General features: G+C 39.4%; 2 protein-coding genes across 2 annotated transcripts; both read right to left on the bottom strand.

The window, feature by feature from the left end:
- Nucleotides 1-5,260: 5,260 nt before the first annotated feature.
- LOC110535026 (immunoglobulin lambda-1 light chain-like) lies at nt 5,261-15,602 on the bottom strand. Its single transcript, XM_036936308.1, has 5 exons — nt 15,438-15,602; nt 14,968-15,271; nt 12,908-12,957; nt 12,103-12,411; nt 5,261-5,674 (listed from the first exon to the last, which is right to left on the bottom strand). Exons 1-5 carry the CDS (start codon nt 15,478-15,480, stop codon nt 5,535-5,537), a joined length of 846 nt encoding a protein of 281 aa, XP_036792203.1. The 5' UTR covers nt 15,481-15,602; the 3' UTR covers nt 5,261-5,534.
- A 4,180-nt stretch (nt 15,603-19,782) lies between these two features.
- LOC110536623 lies at nt 19,783-25,990 on the bottom strand. Its single transcript, XM_036936307.1, has 5 exons — nt 25,889-25,990; nt 25,365-25,682; nt 20,608-20,901; nt 20,248-20,311; nt 19,783-19,840 (listed from the first exon to the last, which is right to left on the bottom strand). Exons 1-4 carry the CDS (start codon nt 25,983-25,985, stop codon nt 20,298-20,300), a joined length of 723 nt encoding a protein of 240 aa, XP_036792202.1. The 5' UTR covers nt 25,986-25,990; the 3' UTR covers nt 19,783-19,840; nt 20,248-20,297.
- Nucleotides 25,991-27,094: the final 1,104 nt, after the last annotated feature.

The following is a 27,094-nucleotide window of genomic DNA, read 5'->3' as shown; positions in this document are numbered from 1 at the left end:
CATGTCTTCACTAGATGTTAACAGTGTTAGTTCAAGGTTTCATGCTTGTTTCTTCCAAAACGAACAATAATTATGATACAGGAACACAGAGTTGGAAAACAGTCGCGATGAAGAGGACGCGCACCTGCTAATATCGCTTTCCTATTGAACATACTTCATTCCGTATGAAATATTATAGTTTAACATTTTAGGGTACCTGAGGATTAAAAATACATGTATTTTGACTTGTTTTAAGGCGATCCATCACTGGAACTGTTCCAAGTCAAGGTAAGCTTTCAGTTTTATTTATTTTGACCAAGGCCCACTGGTGTAACTGCTAAACTGCTTGCTGTACAGTGCACCATGTGATTGTAGCAGGTTTACTAACGCGTTAATTCTAATAGGTATGTTAACTATGACGTTCGCTAATATGGTGACAATGATGTAGGATGTGTGTAGCAGTTGTGGTATCTGAAAGTTTTTTTCACCTGTTTACAGACAGCTGTGCACTGAAGTCCACAATGGCTGAAAATGCAAAACATTAATCGAAAATTTACCCTAGAAATGGTATTGTTGGGAGATTTGGAGAGACCTGGTCAGTCAATTGCTAATATATTAATACTCTTAGTAAATGCATTTATCTTCAACTTGCAAACTGTGGATTCTATTCAATTAGATAGATTCACATTGTATGTTAAACATCACAGCATAGTTGAAAGATACTATATATAGTGGGAGATCTGTCGATGTGCCCGTGGGCATGCGCTTGATCCTGGTTGCTCCTGTGGGTCACTCTGGATGGGAGTGTTTGCTAGATGACCGAATGTAATGAATGTAGGCTGCAGGTATGAAAGTGAATTGTGTGTGCCAGTGATCAGGGGTGTATTCATGCTGCCGATTCTGTTGGAAAACATTTTAATAAATATGCCTGAATTTGTAGAATCTCCTGTTTTAAACTATTGGACTAATGATTACACTTGTGTGCAAGGCTGTATTGAATTTGTCACTATCTGTCTGTCACTTTGATTACTCCAATTTGTCCCTCGATCTGTGCACCTACGCTATAAACTTTCATTCGTAGGCTATGCTGTAGTAACCTCATGATGGGTATAGGAACAAATGTAGTATCATGTAGTAGCCAAACCTATCCCTTTTTAAATTGAGCTGGGTGAATGGAATATGAATGACAGTCATCCCATATGCTGTTATAGAAATAAGGCCATTGTAGCGTGTGCGCTGGGAGTCAGGAAGCAAGTTCAGGGAGTGAAAACATTTAATGAATATACGAAACATAACAAGAAACACGAATAACGCACAGACATGAAACAGTAACAATGACCCCTGGAGTAGGAACCAAAGGGAGTGAGAGATATAGGTAATCAAGGAGGTGATGGAGTCCAGGTGAGTGTCATTATGCGTGTAACAATGGTGACAGGTGTGCACCATTAACGAATAGCCTGGTGACCTAGAGGCCAGAAGAGGAAGCACAATAAGAGAGAGGGAGCGCCGGAGATAGAGCATACGGGACACGGGACTCCCCGGCGCATCCGGCTCCAGCCGCAGGATGCCAACCAAAGGGACAATCCCGGGGATCCGGAGCGGACCGGTCGCCTCTGCTGAGGCACAGAAACCTGACGAACCGACTGAGGCGTGAGAGCCTGATGAGCCGGCTGAGACCTCCCCGGTTGCCTCGGTCGAGTCACGGAACCTGTTCACCAGCTGAGGCATGGTAGCCTATTGAACCCGCTGAGGCATGGCAGCCTGTCGAGCCAGCTGAGGCATGGGAACCCGACAAACCGGCTGAGGCCTCCCAGGTAGCTCCAATTCGGACACCCGGACCCGACATCACCTCCAACACAAAAACAACAAAAAAACACTCCCTGATGCTTCCCTTTGGTGAGGCGTCATTCTGTAACGTGTGCACTGGGAGTCGGGAAGCAAGTTCTGGGAGTGAATACATTTAATGAATAAACTAAACAAAGAACAAAGAACCACGAACAACACACAGACATGAAACAGAAGCAATGATGCCTAGGGTATTTGGTAGCATTGCCTTTGAATTGTTTAACTTGGGTCAAACGTTTTGTGTAACCTTCCACAAGCTTCCCACAATAAGTTGGGTGAATTTTGGCCCATTCCTCCTGACAGAGCTTGTGTAACTGAGTCAGGTTTGTAGGCCTCCTTGCTCACGCAAACTTTTTCAGTTCTGCCCACACATTTTCTATAGGATTGAGGTCAGGGCTTTGTGATGGCCACTCCAATACCTTGACTTTGTTGTCACAAACTTTGGAAGTATGCTTGGGGTCATTGTGCATTTGGAAGACCCATTTGCGACCAAGCTTTAACTCTCTGACTGATGTCTTGTGATGTTGCTTCAATATATCCACATTATTGTCCTACCTCATGATGACATCTATTTTGTGAAGTGCACCATTACCTCCTGCAGCAAAGTACCCCCACAACATGATGCTGCCACCCCCGTGCTTCACAGTTGGGATGGTGTTCTTTGGCTTGCAAGCCTCCCCCTTCCTCCTCCAAACAGAACGATGCTCATTATGGCCAAATAGTTCTATTTTTTTCATCAGACCAGAGGACATTTCTCGACAAAGTATGATATTTGTCCCCATGTGTAGTTGCAAACCGTAGTCTGGCTTGTTTATGTTGGATTTGGAGCAGTGGATTCTTCCTTGCTGAGCGTCGATATAGGTCTCGTTTTACTGTGGATATAGATACTTCTGTAAATGTTTCCTCCAGCATCTTCACAAGGTCCTTTGCTGTTGTTCTGGGATTGAGTTGCACTTTTCGCACCAAAGTACATTCATCTCTAGGAGATAGAACGCGTCTCCTTCCTGAGTGGTATGACGGCTGCGTGGTCCCATGGTGTTTATACTTGCGTACTATTGTTTCTACAGATGAACGTGGTATCTTCAGGCATTTGCTCCCAAGGATGAACCAGACTTTATTAAGCCTTCGCAGAAGGCAGGAATCGTAGTAGTAGGCAATGTTCAAACACAGGTAGGCAGTCAAAAACAAACAATATCTCACAATCATACAAACAGAAATAAATGAACTAAATAGGGAGTTGATGAGACCAGGCGAGAAACGAACACAGGTGAAATCAATGAACAAAAATTAAAGACAGAGCTACATTCCAACAGGGCTACTTTCAAGAACACAAAGAAAAAGTACACAAGGTTGACTAAGAAAAGAAAAGCAGAACCGTACACCTTTTATTCAGGTGTCTGCAGTGGGTAGGTCCCACAATCATCAAAAATAAAAAGTGATATTCATTTTAGTTTTAAGGAGTGAACACAAAATGCACCATGTACAAAATGAAAGGTCCTGCAATTAATGTAAAAGGCATATTGTTATATCAATCAAATAGGCTATATCCCAGAACAAATCAATAAATGGGTACATAACCCGACGCACACCAGGACAGCCGTGCACAAACACTACAATAAGCAATCACCCACAAGGACATGAGGGGGAACAGAGGGTTAAATACACAACATGTAATTGATGGACTTGGAACCAGGTGTGATAAAAGACAAGACAACCAAAGGAAAATGAAAAGAGGATCAGCGATGGCTAGAAAGTCGGTGACTTCGACCGCCGAACGCCGCTCAAACTAGGAGAGGGACCAACTTCGGCGGAAGTCGTGACAGCGACAACCATCATCGCCATTAGCAAGTGTTGATGTCTGAGAAAAACACCCTGCTTCATGTAGTTAACAAACTGTCAATTCTGTAACCGACAAAATATTATCAGATTGAATCCACTAAAGGGGTATTATCTTATTCAATGCAGTAAAATAATAAGGTTCACCGTTCAAGGGACCAAGTACATTTTCACAGTAGCAAGCCTGTGTGCATGTTGCAACACAACGCCACATTTGTTCAGGAGTTACACTGTTTGTTAATTCAACGAAGCAGTGGCGGATTTAGGTATAGAAGACATGGGCAGCTGCCCAGGGCGACATCTTGCCGGGGGCGGCACGAGGCTCCCTGATTCTAGTTTGTGAGCTAGGCAGGAAACTAACCGGGGAAGGTGTACCACTCAGAAGTACGAAACGGGGAGGGATGCAGGGGTAGGTCACTGAAGTGGGGGTTCGCCCAGGGATCCATACAAGCTAGAACCGCCACTGCAACGAAGCAATACTGCGTAGATTTTTAGGAGTTTGTTATTGGTTTTAGTCACACTGAATGAGAATTACCCTCCGCTAAATGAACCCACATTTTTTTTTTTTTACATCCATCAACTTTGAATAACTAACAACTCATCACACGATCTAGCTGTGGTTATGCAGCTATATCTTGCTTCCACCTTATTAGAAAACCAAATGAACATATTAACCACATTTTCCCATCACTATTGAGTCTAGGCTCAACGTCTGCGTCTTAACATGCAGATGGAAGCAAACTGATTGAAAACAGAGAAAAGGGGATCTTATGATCTTATTGTTTCTGCTTCTGAAGAGATTCAATAAAAATACAATTTTCACAAATACGAATAGATGATCTCATAGTAAAGAAATACAATGTTTTGGGGGGTTTTAAGTAACCTTTATTTTGTCTGTTATGGTGACAATTTCCTCATACAAAACAGCCCAATACTGTACAATACAGTATATAGCATACTTTGCAGAGTAATGTTTGTTGTAACATTTCTTTCATGAAGGCAACGATTATTAAACCCTTCCTCATCTGAAAGGACATGATTAATGTGTTACACAGGAAAATGTTACTCTTCATACAAACCTATCAATGTAAACAACAACATAGTATTAATGTAAAAAAAAACTTTAAAAAAACACACCAATTAATAATTTCATTCGGATCAATTTGTCTGCTTAATAAGCAATAATTGTAGTTCTTCAAAGAAAATATAATATGTATTTTCTATTTCTCATGTAATGAACAAAATAATTGAATTATGATATGAAATGAACACATTTATTGGGGGGAGGGGGGTGGAATACACTTAATTACACACAACAAGTTACGAAATATATTATTGGCTAATGATATAGCATTTTTGGAAATCACGAGCCTACATATTTAATAATGTATTGGTAAATATAATATTTAGGTAAAATATTTTTGTATAAATCAAATTCAGATTTTGTACAAAATAATTTAAGCTATGACAGATACTCAAGGGAAACTTATAAAACAGTCTACATTTGAATCGTAAGGATCTATCTTCAAGATTTGCTTTAATTTGTTTTCAGACAACCTTAAATTAACCTTTATTCAAGTTTCAGCAGTGGGTAGCCTCCACAGTTATAAAAAAATGCAATATTAGGCTTAATTTTTATTTTAAGCAATGAAACACAATTTACATGAAATGTTCTGCAATTAATGTCATAATTGTCCTTTTAAGTTATCGGAAGACATGGAAATCTATGGCTCACAATATTTTAGCATCTGAAAAATAAAGTTAAAAAAATTAAGGCAATAGGCCAACAATTGAGATGTTAGACCTCAATAGGATGTAAAATCCATGTTACTCCCAGCCTACTACATCTTTATCCATACTGGGTGGTAGCCTTTCTACAGGTGTTGTGTCCACTTCCCCATGTTCCTGTGGTGCAGCAGGAGAGAGAGCCCACAGCAGTACACCATGCTCTTTACTATCATCACTGTATAAACCAGAGAGGCCAGGTTCAGACTGCACATGAAGGGGAAGGAATCTGGGGAAAAGAAAAGAGTATATTGGCTGAGATTTTAACCAGTGAATTTATTTGAATAAGTCTTGTTTTCAGTTAGTTTTTGTTTGCCGTCATCTTCTTCAAATCAAGTTTTATTTATATAGCACATTTTCGACATGGCCTATAAAAAATTTAAAATATCAATAAAATATTGGTCCCAAAATGTTTTTTAAGAGTAAGACTAGGATTCAGTCCGATCATGGGTTATAAGCATTGCGGTTTTCAAGGGAATTTCCGATCAAGCCGAAATATGCAACGTTTGTCATGGATGGGGTCTCCGCAAAAACTGAACATTGTCTTTAAAAAGCCACTAAACCGACAGTGACATGTATTAATGGATGCCAAGGGAAGCCTGGCTACTGCAAAAATATTTAAAAATATAAAAATAAACGTTGTTAAATCATTTATCTTTCATCTCGCTGTGTTTTTATAATTTTCCGTCAATTCGCAAGTGGCTGAATCTCGCCGGAGAAATCATCACAGAAAGGAAAACAGCACCCCTTTGTCTCAGTATGTGTAGCCCATGTAGCTGATGCTGTCGGGAACAAAAGACTATGACATGTTGCTGCTGTAGCATTTGACTGACGCCAGCAAGCATTTGGCCTCCATTGATAAAACAATGTCAAATAATTGTTCAATCAGCGATGCTGAGCTCAACTATGGGTTGTCCTGGTGAAGCAAAAGGCCAGTTTGGATTTGGCTTCACACCAATCAAATCACATCCTAAGCAAAACATAATCATTGTCAGACAAATGTGTCTGTTTCTGGTCTGCTTGTGTTGATGTCCTGCAGTAGCTAGCTTGCTAAATGGGCCTTTTCCTAAGCCATGGATGGAGATTTGGATTTGTGGTTTTGACTTAATTCTCTGTAACGTAAGTTAACCCCATTACGTAGAAATGTGCGCAACTGCGACATTCAAATGAGGCTGCAAAGAAAACTAATGGGACTGTAGGGACTATGTGGACAAACATCTGGGGTGTTGATTGACATGGTAATGACTCTATAGTATTGGAGAGAAGTTGAAAAAACGGACACCTCTGACGCTGTACGTTACATCGTGACGTGTTATGGAGTAACGTACAGCACCCATAAAGCAAATCATTATGTCTTACAGCCTCTCTCCACCATGTGTAGCATTTCTCTCACACGCACACACACACAGACACACACACACACAGAAATCAGTACCATTGACAGACACATGATATTTAGCCATATTGATTGGACTAAATTGTTTTTGGTGTCATTAAGTTTGTTTTCGGTGTATTAAAACCTCTTAAGGCTAGGCAGAATACTGCCCCCTTTGGAGGAATTGCGTGTCTATAGTAAACTGAAAAAAACGGAAAAAAAATTCTTCCAAACTAGTTTTGTGGTCATGAAAGTTGGGGCAACTTTGACGTCATCGCCCCCACCCTTCCCAACCAGCTATGGATCTGGGGACACTTTCTATGTCTTCCACTAGATGTCCTCATTCAGTAGAGTGTTTAATCGTTCAAATCCCGCGAGAATTGGCCCTATGGGAGTGAATTGAGTGAGTGCCGCGAGAAAATACCTGTGCGTTGGGGTGCGAATTGGTACCAGCCATTCCTTTGTTCCAGCACTCCGGAGGAGAACTAACAATGACCGGTTGAATAGAACATTGTTTTGTATGTTTACAACATCCTAAAGTTTGAGTCTGCACTTATTTTGACCTGTTTAGTCGACATATAATATGTAATTTTGAAGTTTTGATGCGCAACTTTTCCGGACCAGAGGACATTTTGGGTGCATTTCAGCTGATATTGTTAGCAGTAGCTAATACAAAGACACAAGACTTGAAACCAAACTATGTTTTGGGTAAGTACATTCTGAACGAAGACCATCAAAGGTAAGGGAATATTTCTGCTGAAATCTGTGTTTCTGTTGACTCCAACATAGCGGAGAAATATAGCTTACATCTGAGCGCCGTCTCAGAATATTGAATAGTGAGCGTTTTCTGTAACGTTAAAAAGAAATGTAACAAAGCGATTGCATTAAGAAGCAGTGTATCTTTCTAACTATATGTAGAACATGTATATTTAGTCAAAGTTTATGATGTCTATTTCCGTTATCTTGCGGCGCTACCTATATTTTCTGCGGACATTTTTGAGTATTTTCTGAACATGAATTCAATGTAAATGGACATTTATGGATATAAATGGCATATTATTGAAAAAAAAAAAGTACTGTGTAACATGTCCTATTACTGTCATCTGATGAAGATTTTCAAAAGGTTAGTGAATGATTTATTTTTTAATCCTGCTTTTATAATTTTATATTTTCTGGGACAAAATGGCTGCCTCTTGTCTTCGTTTCGGTGGTGGTCTAATATAAATATGTGGTGTGTTTTCGCCGTAAAACATTTAAAAAATCTGACATGCTGGGTAGATGAACAAGGTGTTTATCTTTCATTTGAGGTATTGGACTTGTTGTGTGGAGGTTAAATATTTCTAAGAATATTTTTGCGTTCCATGCGCCACGTTCCAGCTGAACGTGGGAGGGGATGTTCCCAAAAGGGATCCCTAACCCGTCGTCAGGTTAAATTAAGCATATATAGCCTGTTTTGATATTTAAATGTTTAAGCTGAAATGTTGCTGAAGTAGCAGAGGCAGTGCTCCTGTTGTCTTTGTGCTGACTTGCGGAAACTCCGTGGTTCTAAATCAGTAGGCTAGTTGTTTTGTAAATTGTCAAAAACATTAACTTGCTTGACCATGCTGCAGGTCATATAACTGTTTGTTACGTGCAATATTTAATTTGTGTACTTCACCGGACAGATGTTACTCTCCAATGTTGTGATGAAACAAATGTAGGCCTATGTGTAGTTGAATTTATTCCACCACTGTGTGACTGTTGTCTTTTTGTTGTCATGGCCTTATTGTAGGCTATACCATGGTAGCATATGGGTTATAGAGCAAACAATGCAAATATCACAACATAGGTTGTAATATGGCTTTGTTTTTGTATTGGCTTTCCCAAGCACTGCTACTGTAGGCTATACCTATAACCCCGATCTGAATCCATATTTCCGATTGCACTCTGTCAGCTATGCGCCATGTAGAGGTAATTCGTAGGCTACTGTAGGCATTAGGCTACATGGAGTAAGGGAAGGCCCTAAAAATTGTCAAAGACTCCAGCCACCCTACGCATAGACTGTTCTCTCTGCTACCACAAGGCAAGTGGTACCGGAGATCCAAGTCTAGGTCCAAGAGGCTTCTAAACAGCTTCTACCCCCAAGCCATAAGACTACTGAACATCTAATCAAATGGCTACCCAGACTATTTGCATTGCCCCCCCCCCCCCTTCTCTCTTTTACGCTGGTGCTACTCTCTGTTATTATCTATGCATAAGTCACTTGAATAAGTCTACCTACATGTATATACTACCTGAATTACCTCGACTAACCGGTGCATTGACTCTGTAGAAAAGTGCATTGTTGATTAAGGGCTTGTAAGTACGCATTTCAATGTAAGGTCTACTACACCTGTTGTATTCGTCGCATGTGACAAATACAATCTGATTTAATTTGATAATTGTATGCCAGAAAATGTGATTTGTTTAAACTAGTGAAACTAACTAGGTAGGCTACACAACATTCCTATGCAATCACCAAGTGTGAGTCCAATTATTATGTGGGCCTAAGGTAGTGTTTAATTTGATCCGGATCCTGCCGGAACAGCATCTGCACCTCTCCGTTTTGGAATGTTCCATTCAGGGACCTATTTGGCCGGATCTAGGACCTCTCGTGGCATGAAAATAATTGTCACTTTTTGCAAAGTAAAAGTTCTAATAAAAGCGATCAAAGTTTATTTGAGTAGCCTCTTCCATTTCCCCCTCTCACAAAAAAACTGTTAAAAAGGTTGATTTTCAGCCTGGCCCTGATATTCTAAGAGTTGATTCGGGTTGGGTCGGCCCGGGCTTATGGTTTCGTAACATTGTAACCCATGCGTGGCCATTGGCTGTGTGAGTAGCACGCCTGCATCTCTCACAGAACTAGAATGAGATTAACTTCCTATGATCTCCCTCTATCTGCCTGATAGACATGAGCCTGCAACTCTCATTTCTTCAGTGTTGCACTTCATCATTTTATTTATAGAATCACAGCTACGCGAAGGGTTCTGGAGGAGTTGCATCACCCCTGATAAATTGAAAAACATTTGCCAAAGTTATAGAATAACTGCTGTCTGTTCAGAAAGAAATGAAATCATTCAGAATAGCTAACTACACCATGAAAATGGCGATAATTTAGCCACAGAGGATCAGTAGCTCCTTTAAAAAAAATGCCTAGCTGTGGATTGTGTGTAGACCATTAACAATGCATAGTTTACAGTCAGGAACGAACGGCAAATCTGTCAGTGAACAGCATCCAGACAAAACAGGCCTTTCGCAATATTTCCAATACAATCGTGGGAAAATGAGTTGGATTCCAAATGGCCCCTACTGAAAAGAGAAGACTCTAATCTGTTCATGTTATTTTTTAAAGTTAATTTCATGCAATTCTACAAATGTATCTATTGGCCTTTGATAAAATGTTGCAGTTTTAAAGCAAGTTTTTGCAGTTATAAACCTTTGTTCCATGGGGCAGAGAGAAAATGTAGCAATTTTATAACACATTTCATGTAGTCCAATTCTACTCATTTTGCCATGTGCCAGAGATAGGCCAACATTTGAGCTGTTTTAAAGCAAATTCCCAGCAATTCCACACATTTTGCCATGAATCATATCTGAGTGAGAGTAACTAAGAGAATCAATGTGGGCCCCCTGGAAGTCAGGGCCACTGGGCAAGTACATGCCCTGTGTACCTGTTCGGTATTCGGACATGATTAGGCTAGTAGGCCTACCAGTTTAGATAGCTGGCTAGACTAGGCCTACACCTTTCAAACCAAAACATTTTTTCTGCCAACTTTAGCTCCTTGGCATTATCACTTAACTGTAATCTATCAATCAGCAACTTTTATTGTTGTCAGGGAAACAGTACCGAACATTCCATGCTGGAGCAGAATTCTACTGTCTGATAAGGTACAGACGCTTCTGATGCGGGACTTTTTACAATTTTCTGAAAGGTTATCAGTTGTCGCTATCAACCTGTCTTAAGTAAGAAAAGGGTACAACTCTCAACAGTAAATGTGGACACTGACTAAAGGGCCCTAAGCAAACTGTATTTCACATATGCCTGGAGCCGGTGTTGTGCCGAAAATCTCCCCCACCTGCCAGAATTCTCCCCCCCTTCGCATTCTTAATTGCTGGGACTTGCTTGCTAGTTGTGATTTCTGCTCTTCAATCCGTTTAGCCTACATTTCACTGATCTTAGTAGCAGAAAGCATTGTTGTCTGCAGTTTTTGGTTTGGCTTTTTGTTTCAAGTGTATGTGGAGGTTCTAGCTTATGTGGCGCCCAAGGCGAACACCCCCCGCCCTTCAGCACCCTCCCCCGGGTGCGGGTGTTGCCCATACCTAAATCCGCTACTGATTTGAATTGGTCTATAAAAAAAAATATTTGCCAAAATTCGTCATCTCTCCCATGTCTTATTCGACTAGTATTTTGAAAGTGTAAGGATAATAATTCAGCCATAGTTAATGTGAAATGGTTATTGTTTGCCAACCTTTTTCTCCCTCCTCTATGTTTAATATAACACATACATTAATTATTAATTTTGGTTGCCTATCCTGATGTGAAGTTTGTTCTATAGAAAGTATTTGACTCTGATGTGTGCCACAAAAAGCATTTGACTCTAGCCACCAAATTAATGAAATTAGAAGGGGGGCAGGGATTCTGGCAGGGGGAGACTTTCGGTACAACACTGGCCCTGAAAGGTAATATGCCATTTGTAAATTCGCTCTGGCTATCTATTCCAATTTCAGAGCACTCTCGTCTGAGCGCAGAATAACTGATGAATTTACAAATGCTCAAAGACCTATTAAATATCGTCGGTGTCAGTAAACCTCAGTAAAAAAAGAGTAATTCAATTGTTGCCTGCAGCACAGTTACAGTCATCAACGCTCTGGATAACATGAAAACAGCCTAACCAGCTCAGTTAGGGCAAGTAAAATGGTCAGAGTGAGGTGTTCTCTCATTTAAGTCTGGGAGTAACTAGCAAGCTAGCTAACTTTAGCCAGTTAGCTTGGGTGCTTGACTGCGGTTGTGAGGTCAGAACACTCAGATCAACCCTACTCCTCCACCAGAGCCAACTGACAATCTGACAACTCTCTGAAGTTAGAACTCCCAGAGGGCAGTCTGAGCGCTCTCTGGCATTCAAGTGAATTTACATTGTTGAATGTCCTACATGATAGTCTCCTCATATAAATATATTAGGCTACGTGAATAAATATACATGAATAATGATTTATGAAAAGCTCATTACATACTAATGTAAAACTATTTAAATAGCTGGCTTTACCCCTTGGTATGTCAACATCTTGAATGCCCCATTCATGCTCCACAGAACAGATGTATTTGTTCCTGTACATCTTCTCTTTATCAATGATGATCATACTGGTCGTCTGTCCTTCCTCCCTCTGCTCCAGCTGTTCCGTCTCTGCTTTGGCCACCTCCATTGTTCTGCTGTATTCATCCTCCATCTTCCATGAGATCTTGACTAAGTCTGGAAACATGTCTCTTGCCAGACATAGCAGGGTGGTCTTCCCATTCGGCTCAGGGTTGGACGCTGGGTAGACCGTCACTTTGGGTTTTTGTACATGCTTGTTGTCTGATTTTCAAGAAAAACAATAAGTTACAGTCTGCTTGAAAGGGCCATCACACAAGTTTTGTTTTATATCCAGCTTTACTGTCTATATTCAAGTAAACAATTAATTACATAAATAAATAAACCACATGTACCAACTCATTATTTTTTTCAGAACTATCCTTTATGGAATATCTTATTTAAATATAATGTCAATATTATTTAAAACATAAGATTCTTAGCTCAGTATACAGTTCAACTTTCTTGCCCTATATCAAATGACTTTACATTTATATCACACATTTACCTGATTGTGTATATCTCTAAAAGTAAGGACATGCAAATTATGCATTTGGATTCCTTGAAATTGAATAGTTGAATATTGAATAGTTCATATTTGTGGAGCTGTACTGCAGGACGTTTTTTCAGTTATTTTGGAAACTGATTAGACATATAGATTAATTATTAATTACTGTTGCTTTCTTTATCTGCTGAAAAATCTGAGGAATGGATCTCTTACCTGTCACATAAAGTCTTGTGCCAGAGCCAAATACAAATCCATACACAGTGAATATTCCCTTGACAAAAAGTAGTCTGCATTGTGTCTTGGCAGGGCCCTGTCCGTAAATTGAAGAGTTTTGCATTTGCTTTTTCCTGCAATCCAGAGCAATAATAATTATAATTATGCTTAATCCTATGTATAAAAACAATCAATGTAAAATAAAACGGACTTATCTGACGGAAAACATTCCCCTATGCCTCCTATGGTCACGTAGCCTCTGCAAATGTTAACCAATTAACAGAATTTCATGTTTTTCTCTATAATATATTTTTTACATGTATAATTTACAAGGTTATCAACAAAACAATCGTCCCTTAATTCCCTTTACAGCAGTAAAAGTACACACACACACACACACACACACACACACACACACACCCACACACAAACACACATAATGAGTTGGAACATGATGCCTACAGCACTTAGTTAAAAAAAATATTTGGTATGAGTGGTACTCCCAACTTAAAGTTTGGAGCACATCATACAAATTAGGAGTACCAGAAAATTGGTTGAGGTATAATCTATAATGGGCCTATATGAATTATAGCTTCTTCTGAAGCACATGTTGTGCCCTAGAAGCTTAAATGTAAACCTGTAAAGATATTTGTTTATTGTGAAAGTTCGATAGAAATACCTGTTATTGAAATTGCAATGTTATTTGTGGAAAAATAGGTTTCTACATTGTGTAAATCGACCATTTTCAAACCAGCTTAGGTCTCCAGCTGTGCAATGTCACATGCTACAGCAAATAAAAAAATATATACATGTATATTATTTTAAGTTAAGAATCAAAATATAAGAATGAAAATTAATGAAGTAAATTATAATTTACTCATGGTAGGAAATGAGAATCCTGACCTGCATTTCATTCCAATAAGTTGGCCCTCTGTTACTCCTCCTTGCAGATCTGAGAAACAACTCCCGATTTCTGCCATGTCTCATTCACCTATCTCTTCAGGTACCAGTAGAAGAAGTTAGCCCTACACTGGCTGACAACTACAAATTAAGGAGACACTCTTTCCCTCCTAGTCTTTCCTGTGTAGGGCTCTGATGAAGGTTGACTGACCGAAAGCTCAGTCATTATCAAAAATCAATTTACATACATAAAGGGCACATCAGGAGAACGAAGTTTAGTCACTGTTTGCTCATTGGCAAGACATCTTGCAAATGTATTTAGAATTCCTTTTAGAGTAGCATTTCACCATGGATTTGAAGAAGACACCACCCTAACCTCTGATTATGTCACATCCTGTGGTGCAGAAACCTTCTCATGAATTGAAAGCTTCGTTAAAACCACAGAGTGTTTGTACAGGCTGTTTGGATCAGTTCTCACTGTGGAGTCCTGTGTCCCAGCAGGCAGCGTAGGTGGCAGAATGGGACGCTATAACTGACTGGATCTTCAGCTAACTGGAGTCAGACCCTCTTAAAACAGAAATCTGCTCCCTGAGGATGGGAAGTATCTGAAGTGACAGAATTGTAATCAAAATCAAAGTATAGAATCCAGGTGAAGGGTTCACCCTCTCTCTTCTGGTACTAATGAACAAGTTTACCCCAACACACACCTGGTCTCTGATATCTGGTCCTGTTGCAGCCGCTGTCCTGAAGCAGCCACTGTAAAACATAAATTATCACAAAAAGAATCACAGTCGAGTTACTACATTCAAATATTTGTATACAGGTTGGATGAATGACTTACCTAGAAAAAGAGAATATTATTATACCACAGTCCATGTTCAGTGAATATGTGCTTAAGAAATTAAAAGCTACGTGTTCGATATAACATTGAACAATATCAGTGTGAATAAGAAATCACATAAAGTCAAATTTATTTCACAGATCTTTACTGAAGTATGGTTTTCATCATATAGTCGATTATGAAGATGAGAGATGAAACACCAGCTGGGAGAGACATCTAAAAATGTTCCTCTGATTATGTTTTTTAATTTTTATAAATTCACAGCTTGACTAAAACCAGAGTTTTTGTACAGGGTGAATGGATGTGTTGTCACTGTGGGTTCCAGCAGGCACAGTAGTAGGTGGCAGAATGGGAGACTTTAACAGACTGGATTTTTAGATCACAGTTGTTATTCATACTTGTTGCTGAGAAGTCATCTTTTTGAGGATGGTTGTAACTTGCATCGACAGCGCAGTTATCCTTTTGGATGTCAAGAATCAAGGTAAAAGGTTCTCCCTCCTTCTTCTGGTACCAGTAGACAAACGTTGTACACTGGTAAGTATCTTTGCAGCTGAAGGAGACAGCCTGTCCCTGTGTCCTAGTCCATGATATCTCCTGGTCCAATTTCTGCCCTGCCACGGACACTGCAATGACAACATGATAACAACACACTCAGTCAAAAATACATTAGCAAAAGTTACAAGTAATTGCGTGTCCACAATCTTCGCAAGTCATTTCCAGTCGCTCCATGGCCAGGGTGCATTGAAGGAGAAAAAATATATTGTAAGTGATGGATGGACAAACACTTACTTAAATAAAGTGAATAAAGAATGACCACAAAGCCTAGGGACATGTCTATGATGATTCTGATGTGTCCTCTATTGAACCTGAAGATAATTGTGTTTAGTTGGAGCAGAGATGATGTGAGGTGAAACACTGTCAGTTGGGCCTTGTGGTTTTTTTCTGCTCCTCCAATGTGATGTCATTTCCTGCGGTTGTTGAAAAGTGGTATGTGCCAATTATATTATCTACTTATTTCTCCTTCCTCCCAAAGAGTGCACTTGTTCACTTCCCGTCACTGATTTGAAAAAATATGGTGGCCCATGCCTCAACTGATTCAATGCTTGTGGGAAGTAGTGAACACTTAAGGAGAAAGTATATATTATTGGGACGCACACATTCACTGTCAATTCAACCATTATAGTCTTTCTACCAGATGTATCATTGCTACAAAGCTTAGTGATACATTCTAGGTGTTTTCTTGTTTGAGGTCATGCTAACTTTTGTTGTAGACCTCTATGTACCAATCCCATACTGACATTGCTCCCCTGTGTCTTTCTCCACAAGATGGGGATAAAACATAAGCCTATAAGTCAGGTTTGAAAAAGCTGAATAGAGAAAAGGTTCAAGAAAGACACCAATGGCTATATCTTTTCAGTCTTATGAATGGAAACTGTTGGTTTTGGCTAGACAATCTGCTATCACTGATTTTCTGTTATTAATGTTTTTCTTTACCATTTAAGGTTTATAGTTCTCCAAAGTTATAAGTAATGACGAGGTGATCTAAGCAAATAACAACATACTGCTATCCTAAAATGTAGTACACTCCTAAAATATTGCCTAACCTGATGCATCATGATTACTACAGCACTAATGAAAGATGACAGAACTAATTAATAGATAACTCTAAGAATGCATGTTTTATCCTGTAAAGGGTAATCTGGCATAAACCAAGAATGATTATCCCACCACTATTAGATAACTAGCTGGGGAGAACCTGAAGAAATGACCACTAAATGTAAAAGACAGCTGTGGATGACAGTAAAACCCAATAATGCATTAGTAAATAAGATAAGATAGTACTATAAATCCATCAAAAGGTAAATTTGATTGCACCAGCCAATAATACATTATAATAAATACACAAAAAACCACACAAGAACACACAGACAGCCCCCCAATTTTGATTCCCAATAAACATAACATTTTTGCAGACAGCTACAGGTAGCTTCATAAGATTTGGTAGTGGTGCTTGAATAATTATAGCTAGTAAGCTTTGATCCGCATGGATATCCGAAAATGTCTGGTCACTGCCAAGAGTTTCTTCCTGTGAAGCACATTGTGTTGCATCCATGTCTAAAATGTGCTATGCAAATAAAGCTTGATTGGATTTGATTTTCCATCTTATCAATCGGGACCATTGATTTTGGCTAGATTATCTACGATCACCTATGTTATGTTACTATTAATTTACAGCATTTTAATATACCATTTAAGGTTCATAGTTCACCATGGCTGTAAGTAATGACGTACTGATCTGAGCAAAGAACAACACACCTAGAGTATGACCATTTCAAATATCTATCTTTGATATAAACACGGCTAATATAATATAATATAACGCGCTACTGTGATTTGTGAACTAGCATCAAAGGTTAAATTGGAGCTTGTCAGAGAATGTTTACTCAATAATCAATCATTTAAAGACGTCAGAAAAAATATCAAGACACTTACTTTGGAAATTAGATTAGGTCACCCACTATACTGGAAACGTATATCTGTCACTGATCAAACAACATAAATATCACAACGATCCTACCCATAAGCAAGTGTTGATGTGTAACAAAAACATCCTGTTGCATGTAGCTAACAAATTGTCAATGCTGTAGCCGTCAAAGCACAATGAGACTATATCCCAGCCTTTTTGTTTTACATTGATAAAAGAGAGTATTCTCCTATCTTATTCAACACAGTAAAATAATAAGGTTCACCCATTTAAGACACCAAGTTAATTTTCAGTGGCAAGCCTGTGTGTGTTTAGGAAGTAACAGTTACCTACCACATTTTAACAAGAAGTACATTTCTTGTTAATTCAGGGTAGCCTAGTGGTTAGATTGCTGGACTAGCAACCGGAAAGTTGCAAGTTCAAACCCCCGAGCTGACAAGGTACAAATCTGTCGTTCTGCCCCTGAACAGGCAGTTAACCCACTAGGCCGTCATTGAAAGTAAGAATTTGTTCTTAACTGACTTGCCTAGTAAAATTAAAAAATATAGTATTTTGGATGAAATTATAAATTGTATTATTAATTTATTTTATAGTATTATATAAAGTTGTTGTGGATATTTCATTGGCTTTAAATAAAATGTAACAGTTGACCATATTGTTAAAGGGCCTTCTTTGGAAGTGTAGAGAAGAAAAAGGCTGTTAATAAGACATTTGGGTAACACTTTACAGCACAGAATAAATGGGTAATAACAAGATAATAACGTGGAAACATACTTCAAATACCTCTGCTGTATTTACTAGGCTACTAATTTTGCTAAGAACAATGTCTAAGCAACGTTGGGAAGAACATTGTATGTGGTTGAATGTTTGCTTAGGCGAATAAACTATAAAGGGAAATAAATGGCTACAGTTTAATTTCATGAATATTGTTTTAGAAAACTGCATTTTTTTAAGTACTGGTGTAACTGTCCCTCTTTTTCACTCACCTGCACATACATTTTCTTTGTTCTTTCTTTGTTGTTCCTTTCCATACAATCCATTATGTACAATTGCACTGAATATGATTTTTAAAATACAATATTTTAAATCCCAGCAGTCGTTAAAATGACATATAAATAATAACATTAAATAACATTGGAATAAAACATTTAATACCAACAATTTAACTAATTAAGTCATTATAACATTGATGTGGCAACTCTTATGCTCTGCTATTGCACGATTGTAATTTGTACCTGTAGGTCACAAATAAAGCTATCTATCCCCAGTGAAATTGTGAGCCCACCTCCTGCCCTGCTCACACCTAATCCAGTCCCCACCTGTGACTGAAAACAGGGGAAGAGATGCCATTTGAAAAGCTCTCTATTAAAAACATAGATAGCTATCTAGCTATTTGACATAAAATGCTTTGTATAATAGCTAAAAGTCTATTTCATTAACTGTAAAGCTATCATTCACTAGTGGAGACAATTACAACTGAAATTAAGTTACGTAATGCATTTTACCTCAGACGATCTGGTAGTAATGGTGCTAGCTAGTACTCCTAGCAGCTTATGCTAACTAGCTAGCAAGTTAGTATAAACTAGTGCTAACTGGGCTAGTCATTGCCTAAATGACAGATAGATACACATTCATAACCATAAAAGGGAACCTGGCCTGGCCTACTTTACTCAAAAATTATGAAAAATGTTAACTCTAAACAAGTAGATTATTTATCTTAAGGCCTTTCCTACTTGTACATATTATTTTCAAAAATTATAGATCTAACTTAATTGGAATATATCTACAACCTTCTCAAAACTTACACAGAGGAAATAAAGTGTTTGGAAAATAATTAGGTTGTTAAGGTAAAAAAAAAGTACACATTAACAGAATTATGAAGAGGTTGTTTCACCATAGGCCTACAACTCTACAAATGTAAGAACCACAGGCTAACATTATGGAATCGTCTTTTTTGCCCATCACTGTCATATTCTCAAATTTTATTGCAAGACCCGAACACACAGATAAATGACACATCCAGCAAATTTGACTAACCAAAAACTCATCACACACTTGAGCTGGGGTTAAACAACTATATATTGTTTCGGTTATGCAGCTGTATCTTGTCCAGTAACTACCATTTCACCTTTGATTAATAAACCAAAGAAACATCAAACACATTTCCCCACCGGCATTGAGTCTACAAGCTCAGCACCTGCTTCGGAACATGCAAATTTAAGCAAACTATTGTGAACCAATAAAATGAAATTATAATGAATAAAATGTTTTTTATTTATTATGGTGACAGTTTCCTCATTCAATATAGCACGGAACGGTACAAAATGTAGGCTATACAATACATTACAGAACCATGTTTGTTTGAACTTTTCTTTCATGAAGGCAGCGATAATTAAACCCATCCCCATCTGAAAGGATATGGTTATTTTGAGAAACGTTGGTCACTACAAAGGCTGTGTTACGCAAGGAAAATGTCACTTTTCATACAAGTATGTATCAATGTAAAAAATAAACATCAACAACATTGTATCAAAGTAAAAAAAATCACAAATTAATGATTTCACTCATAGATCAATTTGTTTGCTCAATAAGCACTCATCATTAAGCAATAAAAAGCTTGATTTTCTAGTATTCACTTAAATATTTACCGTTGGTAACCTGCAGAGTGGTTGGTGCAGCCACGGTGGTTGGAGGAGCTTCAGTTCATCTGAGAATGAGATGGAAAAAGATCATATTACAGAAAAGAACACAGAGCATTGTTTACTGTCAGATAATTCAAAAGTTCCCAGCCATGCCATATCTATGTTGCTACAGTTATGGCAAGGTATCCCTTTTTCTTTGGAGATTACGTTGGGGATAATAGTTAGCCTATGCAAATAAAGGTTATTTGTTTACTTATGAAACGAACTAGATACACAACATTCCTATGCAATTAACAAGTGTGAGTCCAATTGTTCTGTACTTTCTTTTTAACTTTGAAACGATGATATGCCATTTTTTGACGGATGCACACGATTCTCATAAAGAAAATGCTGAATAAATAATTATTACAAGATTGAGTTTTTATTTTATTTAACCCCAACCCTGCATGAAGTAAATACATATACATCTTACCATAGTTAACCTGCAAAGTGGTTGGTGCAGTTATGGTGGTTGGAGAAGCTTCAGTTGGTTTTCTCTGAGAACGTGATGTAAAAAGGTCATATTAAATAATAGTTTTTTTCAGAGCATTATGTAGGCTACTGTCAGGGATAGCCTAATAGTTACGCAAAACTAACATCACAACCTTCCTGTGCAATTACCAAGGGTCAGACCAATTTTTATGAAGGCTGGGCGTACTCTCTTTTTTTACTTTGAAAAGGTATTATGCCATTTTCGGATTACATGACTGCCTACTCATATAAACATATACATGAATAAATATTACATGAATAATACATACTAATGTAAAACAATTTCAAAGATTGTCTTTACCTTCTGGTATGTCAACATCTTGAGGGTCCCCTTCATGCTCCACAGAACAGCCGTATTTGTTCCTGTATGTCTTGTCTTTATTAATGATGATCATACTGTTTGTCCGTCCTTCCTCTCTCTGCTCCAGCTCTTCCCTCTCTGTTTTGGGTACCTCTGCTGTTTGGCCATTTTCATCCACTGTCTTCCATGAAATCTGGAAACATGTCTCTAGCCAGACACAGAAGGCGTTTGGCTCAGGTTTGGATGTTGGGTAGACCGTCACTTTGGGGTTTTGTACACAATTGTTGTCTGATTTTCAAGAGAAACAATAACATTTACAGTCTTCTTCAAAGGGACATCACACACAAGCTGTCAGACTTCAGAGGTAGTCTGTTGAATCGTGATGTCCCACAACATTTGTTTCATATCCAGCTTTACTGTCTATATTCAAGTAAACAATGAATTACATACATAAATAAATGAACTACATGTACCAACACTGTATCACAATTCTAATCAGAAGTTTACATACACTAAGTTGACTGTTAATAAACAGCTTGGAAAATTCCAGAAAATGATGTCATGGCTTTAGAAGCTTCTGTTAGGCTAATTGACATCATTTGAGTCAATTGGAGGTGTACCTGTGGATGTATTCCAAGGCGCCGGAGAGGATGGCTATTTTGTTTATTTTTTCATGCTTTTCGTAACTTTTTTGGTACATCATTTTACTGCTTCCGTCTCTTATGACCGAATAGAGCTTCTGGACATCAGAACAGCAATTACCTAATTTCTATCAGCATGTTAAAATGTGCAATAAACAGAGACACGTACAAAGCTCTCCCTCGCCATCCATTTGGCAAATCTGACCATAATAATATTCTCCTGATTCCTGCTTATAAGCAAAAATGAAAGCAGGAAACACCAGTGAATCGGTCAATAAAAAAGTGGTCAGATGAAGCAGATGCTAAACTACAGGACTGTATTTCTAGGACGGATTGGAATATGTTCCGGGATTCTTCTGATGGCATTGAGGAGAAAACCACATCAGTCACTGGCTTCATCAATAAGTGCATCGATGACGTCGCCCCCACAGTGACTATACGTACATACTCCAACCAGAAGCCGTGGATTACAGGCAACATTCGCACTGAGCTAAAGGGAAGAGCTGCCGATTTCAAAGAGCGGGTCTCTAACCCGGAAGCTTATAAGAAATCCTGCTATGCCCTCCAACAAACTATTAAACAGGCAATACAGGACTAAGATCAAATCGTACTACACCGGCTCCGACTCTCGTCGGATGTGGCAGGGCTTGCAAACTATTACAGACTTCAAAGGGAAGCACAGCCGAGAGCTGCCCAGTGACACAAGCCTACCAGATGAACTAAATAACTTCTATGTTCGCTTCGAGGCAAGTAACACTGAAACATGCATGAGGGCATCAGCTGTTCCAGACGACTGTATGATCATGCTTTTCAAAGCTGATTTGAGTAAGACCTTAAAACAGGTCAACATTCACAAGGTCAAGGGCCAGACGGATTACCAGAACGTGTACTCCGAGCATGCGCTGACCAACTGGCAAGTGTCTTCACTGACATTTTCAACCTCTCCCTGTCTGTGTCTGTAACACCAACATGTTTCAAGCAGACCACCATAGTTCTTGTGCCCCAGAACACTAAGGTAGCCTACCTAAATGCCTTCAGACCTGTAGCACTCTTGTTTGTAGCAATGAAATGCTTTGAAAGGCTGGTCATGGCTCACATCAATACCATTATCCCAGATACCCTACACCAACTCCAATTTGCATATCGCTACAACAGATCCACAGATGATGCAATCTCTTTGGCACTCCAAACTGCCCTTTCACACCTGGACAAAAATAACACCTATGTGAGAATGCTATTCATTGATTGCAGCTCAGTGTTCACCATAGTGCCCTCAAAGCTCATCACTAAGCTAAGGACCCTGGGACTAAACACCTCACTTGCAACTGGATTCTGGACTTCCTAACAGGCCGTCTCCAGGGGGTAAAGGTAGGTAACCTCACATCCGCCACGCTGATCCTCAACACGGGGGCACTCAGGGGTGCGTGCTCAGTCCCCCTCCTGCACTTCATGTTCCCTCATGACTGCATGGCCAGGCACGACTCCAGCACCATCATTAAGTTTGCTGATGACAAAACAGTGGTAGGCCTGATCACCGACAACGATGAGACAGCCTATAGGAAGGAGGTCAGAGACCTGACCATGTGGTGCAAGGACAACAATCTCTCCCTCAATGTGATCAAGACAAAGGAGATGGTTGTGGACTACAGGAAAAGGAAGACCGAGCACGCCCCCATTCTCATCGACCTGGCTGTGGTGGAGCAGATTGACCAACAACGATGAGACGGCCTACAGGGAGGTGGTGAGGGCCCTCGGAGTGTGGTGTCAGGAAAATAACCTCACACTCAACATCAACAAAACTTAGAAGATGATCGTGGACTTCAGGAAACAGGAAACAGGGAGAACCCCCCTATCCACATCGACGGGACAATAGTAGAGAGGGTAGTAAGTTAAGTTCCTCGGCGTACACATCACGGACAAACTGAATTGGTCAACCCACACAGACAGAGTGGTGAAGAAGGCGCAGCAGCGCCTCTTCAACATCAGGAGGCTGAAGAAACTGAACTAAATGACTAACACCCCATGGCACTCACTTCTGTCATTATGAACTGCTTTGAGAGACTAGTCAAGGATCATATCACCTCCACCTTGACCCACTTCAGTTTGCATACAGCCCCAACAGGACGATGCAATCGCCATCACACTGCACACTAACCTATCCCATCTGGACACGAGGAATACCTATGTAAGAATGCTGTTCATTAACCACAGCTCATCCTTCAACACCATAGTACCCTCCAAGGTCGTCATCATGCTGGAGGCCCTGGGTCTCAACCCCACCCTGTGCAATTGGGTCATCTCCACTTCGCTGACACTCAACACTGGGGCCCCACAAGGGTGCGTGTTCAGCACCCTCCTGCACTCCCTGTTCAACCACGACTGCGTGGCCATGCATCTTTCCAACTCAAACATCAAGTTTGCAGACAACACAACAGTAGTGGGCTTGATTACCAACAATGACGAGACAGCCTACAGGGAGGAGATGAGGGCACTGAGTATTGTGTCAGGAAAACAACCTCTCACTCAATGTCAACAAAACAAAGGAGATGATCGTGGACTTCAGGAAACAGCAGAGGGAGTAACCCCCTTTCCACATCGAAGGGACAGCAATGGAGAAGGTGGAAAGTTTTAGGTTCCTCGGCGTACACATCACGGACAAACTGAAATGGTCCACCCACAAAGACAGTGTGGTGAAGAAGGCGCAATAGCGCCTTTTCAATCTCAGGAGACTGAAGAAATTTGGCTTGTCACCCAAAACCCTGACAAACTTTTACAGATGGACAATCGGGAGCATCCTGTCGGGCTGTATCACAGCCTGGTACGGAAACTGCACTGCCCGCAACTGCAAGGCTCTCAAGAGGGTGGTGCGGTCTGCACAAAGCATCACCGGGGGAAATACTACCGGCCCTCCATGACACCTAGAGCTCCGATGTCATAGGAAGGCCAAAAAGATCATCAAGGACAACAACCACCCGAGCCACTGCCTGTTCATACCGCTACCATCCAGAAGGTGAGGTCAGTACAGGTGCATCAAAGCTGGGACAGAGAGACTGGAAAACAGCTTCTATCTCATGGCCATCACGCTGCTAAACAGCCATCACAATCTCAGAGAGGCTGCTGCCTACATTGAGAACCAATCACTGGCCACTTTAATAAATGGGTCACTAGTCACTTTAAACAATGGCACTTTAAATAATACCACTTTAATAATATTTACATGTCTTACATTACTCATATCATATGCATATACTGTATTTTATACCATCTATTGCACCTTTGCAATGCCGCTCGGCCATTGCTCATTCATATATTTAAATGTACTGTACATATTCTCATTCAGCCATTTAGATGAGTGTCTATTAGGTAGTTGTTGGGAAATTGTTTGATTACTTGTTAGATATTACTGAACTGTCGGAACTAGAAGCACAAGCTTTTCACTACACTCGCATTAACATCTGTTAACCATGTGTACTTGATCAATAACATTTGATTTGATATGGGGTGACAATCCTCAAAATCAATGCCTAGATTCCAAGTGAAGGGTTCACCCTCTCTCTTCCGGTACCAGTAGACAAAGTTACCTACACACCGACCAGTAACTTTGCAGCTGAAGGAGACAATATGTCTCTCTCTCCTAGTCTCTGATATTTGGTCACATTGCAGCCACTGTCCTGAAGCAGCCTCTGCAAAACAGAAATGGATCACTAAAAACTTGCAGAAAAGTTACTTCATTTAAATATCTGGATACATTTGGATGAACCACTTGCCCAGAAAAAATGTGAATGTTGTTATACCACATTCTATGTTCAGTGAATATGTGCTTAAGAATTGAGAAAATCAAAAGCTATATAAAATGATAACATTGAACAATATGATTATGAAAGATAAATGATCACTGAAAATGTAATTGGTTTCACAGATCTTTACTAAAGTGTGGTTTGTATCATAGAGTCGATTGAAGATGAGAGTGGAAACACCAGCTGGGAGTGTCATTTCAAACAGTTCCTCTAATTATGTCACTCCGTGCAGTGCAATTTTTTTTTATTCTCTTCCATTAATTCAGAGCTTGATTAAAACCACAGAGTTTTTGAACAGGGTGTGTGGATCAGTTCTCACTGTGGGTTCCCCCAGCCTGATAGCAGGCACAGTAGTAGGTGGCAGAATGGGACACTTTAACTAACTGGATCTTCAGATCACATCTGTTATTTCTCATAGATGAGAAATCATCCTTTTGAGGATGGTTGTAAAATGCATAAAAAGCGCAGTTATGCTTTTGGATGCCGAGAATCAAGGTAAAAGTTTCTCCGTCTTTCTTCTGGTACCAGTAGACATACGTTCCACACTGATCATTGTTTTTGCAGCTGAAGGAGACACCCTCTCCCTTTTTCTTAGTCCATGAAATCTCCTGGTCCAATTTCTGCCCTGCCACTGACACTGCAAAGACAAAAATCACAACATCAACACACTGAGACAAAAATACATTAGCAGAACTTAAAAGCAAATACGTGTCCACAATATTTGCATCAATCATAGACTTAAATTCAGACAGGAACTATTTCCCTCTAGTCATTTCCATTTGCTCTTTGACCAGGTTGAATTTGTAGGAACAAAATTACTGTAAGTGATGGACAGACACTTACTTAAATAAAGTAAGTAAATAATGACAACAGATACTAGAGACATTTCTATGATGATTCTGATGTGTCCTCTATTGAACCTGTAGATAATTGTAGTCATTTGGAGCAGAGATAAAGATATGAGTGAAAAACCATCACTTGGGCTTTGTGGTTTCAAACGGCTCCTCCAATCTGATGTCACTTGCTGCGGTCGTTGACAAGAGCTACAGTATGTTCCAATTATATTATCTACTTATCTATCCTTCCTCCTAAAGTGTGCAGTTGTTCACTTCCCTTCACTGATTTGAAAGAAATATGGTGGAAATGGCACTAGCCCACGCCGCCACCTATCTAATGCTTGTGGGAAGTAGTGAACACTTCAGGAGAAATTAGATACTATTGGGACACACCCATTCACTGTCTGAATAAAAAATATATATATTTTTTTTCCCAAGATTTATCAATACTACTCAGCTAAGAGATTAATTATTGATGTACCCATGTTCAAGGTCCTCCTGACAAAATATACTGTTGATGTAGATCTCGATGTACCAATCCCAGATTACTCCTTTAATACTGACATTGCTCCCCTGTGTCTTTCTCCACAAGATGGTGCTAAGACATATGCCTTTGAATCATGTTTGAGAAATCAAGTTGAATAAAGAAATGGTTCACATTACAAACCAAAGGCTATATCTTTTCAGTCTTGTAAATGGGGACCATTGATTTTGACTCAACAATCTGATGTTCTGTTACTATTCATTTATAGCATTTTCATATGCCTTTTAATGTTTATACTGCCCTACAAAGGCAAAATGCATTAACTACCCCAACTGTGAAACTGAGAAAAATGGCTTTAAAGTTTTATTTGATAGCCAGCCAAATATGTTGAAGGTAGATGGTAGTGATAATGCATGGACGTATCATCATATTATGAAGTAATGTTTATGCATATCAACCATGACCACGGATTTGACCTATTTCTGATTGATGGAAACAGGTTGAGAGATCAAACTATATTCTATATTTATGTTATGTTTTGAATGTTATATTGTACTTACCTAGAAGCATTTTTCCACCATAAGATGATGACTATTTCATGACATAGAATGTTTATACATAAAACAAATGTTTGACTTTGTGAGTATCTACAATCTGTTTATCCAACTTTCTTGTGGTTTTTCTATTTGACTTGGTATGGTTATTTATTTGACTTAGGGGTCATAGGTA

Source organism: Oncorhynchus mykiss, chromosome 11 (assembly GCF_013265735.2).
Source record: "Oncorhynchus mykiss isolate Arlee chromosome 11, USDA_OmykA_1.1, whole genome shotgun sequence".
Lineage (NCBI taxonomy): Eukaryota > Metazoa > Chordata > Actinopteri > Salmoniformes > Salmonidae > Oncorhynchus > Oncorhynchus mykiss.
The sequence above is the reverse complement of the archived record's forward strand: the minus strand, read 5'-3'. Positions and strand labels throughout refer to the sequence as shown.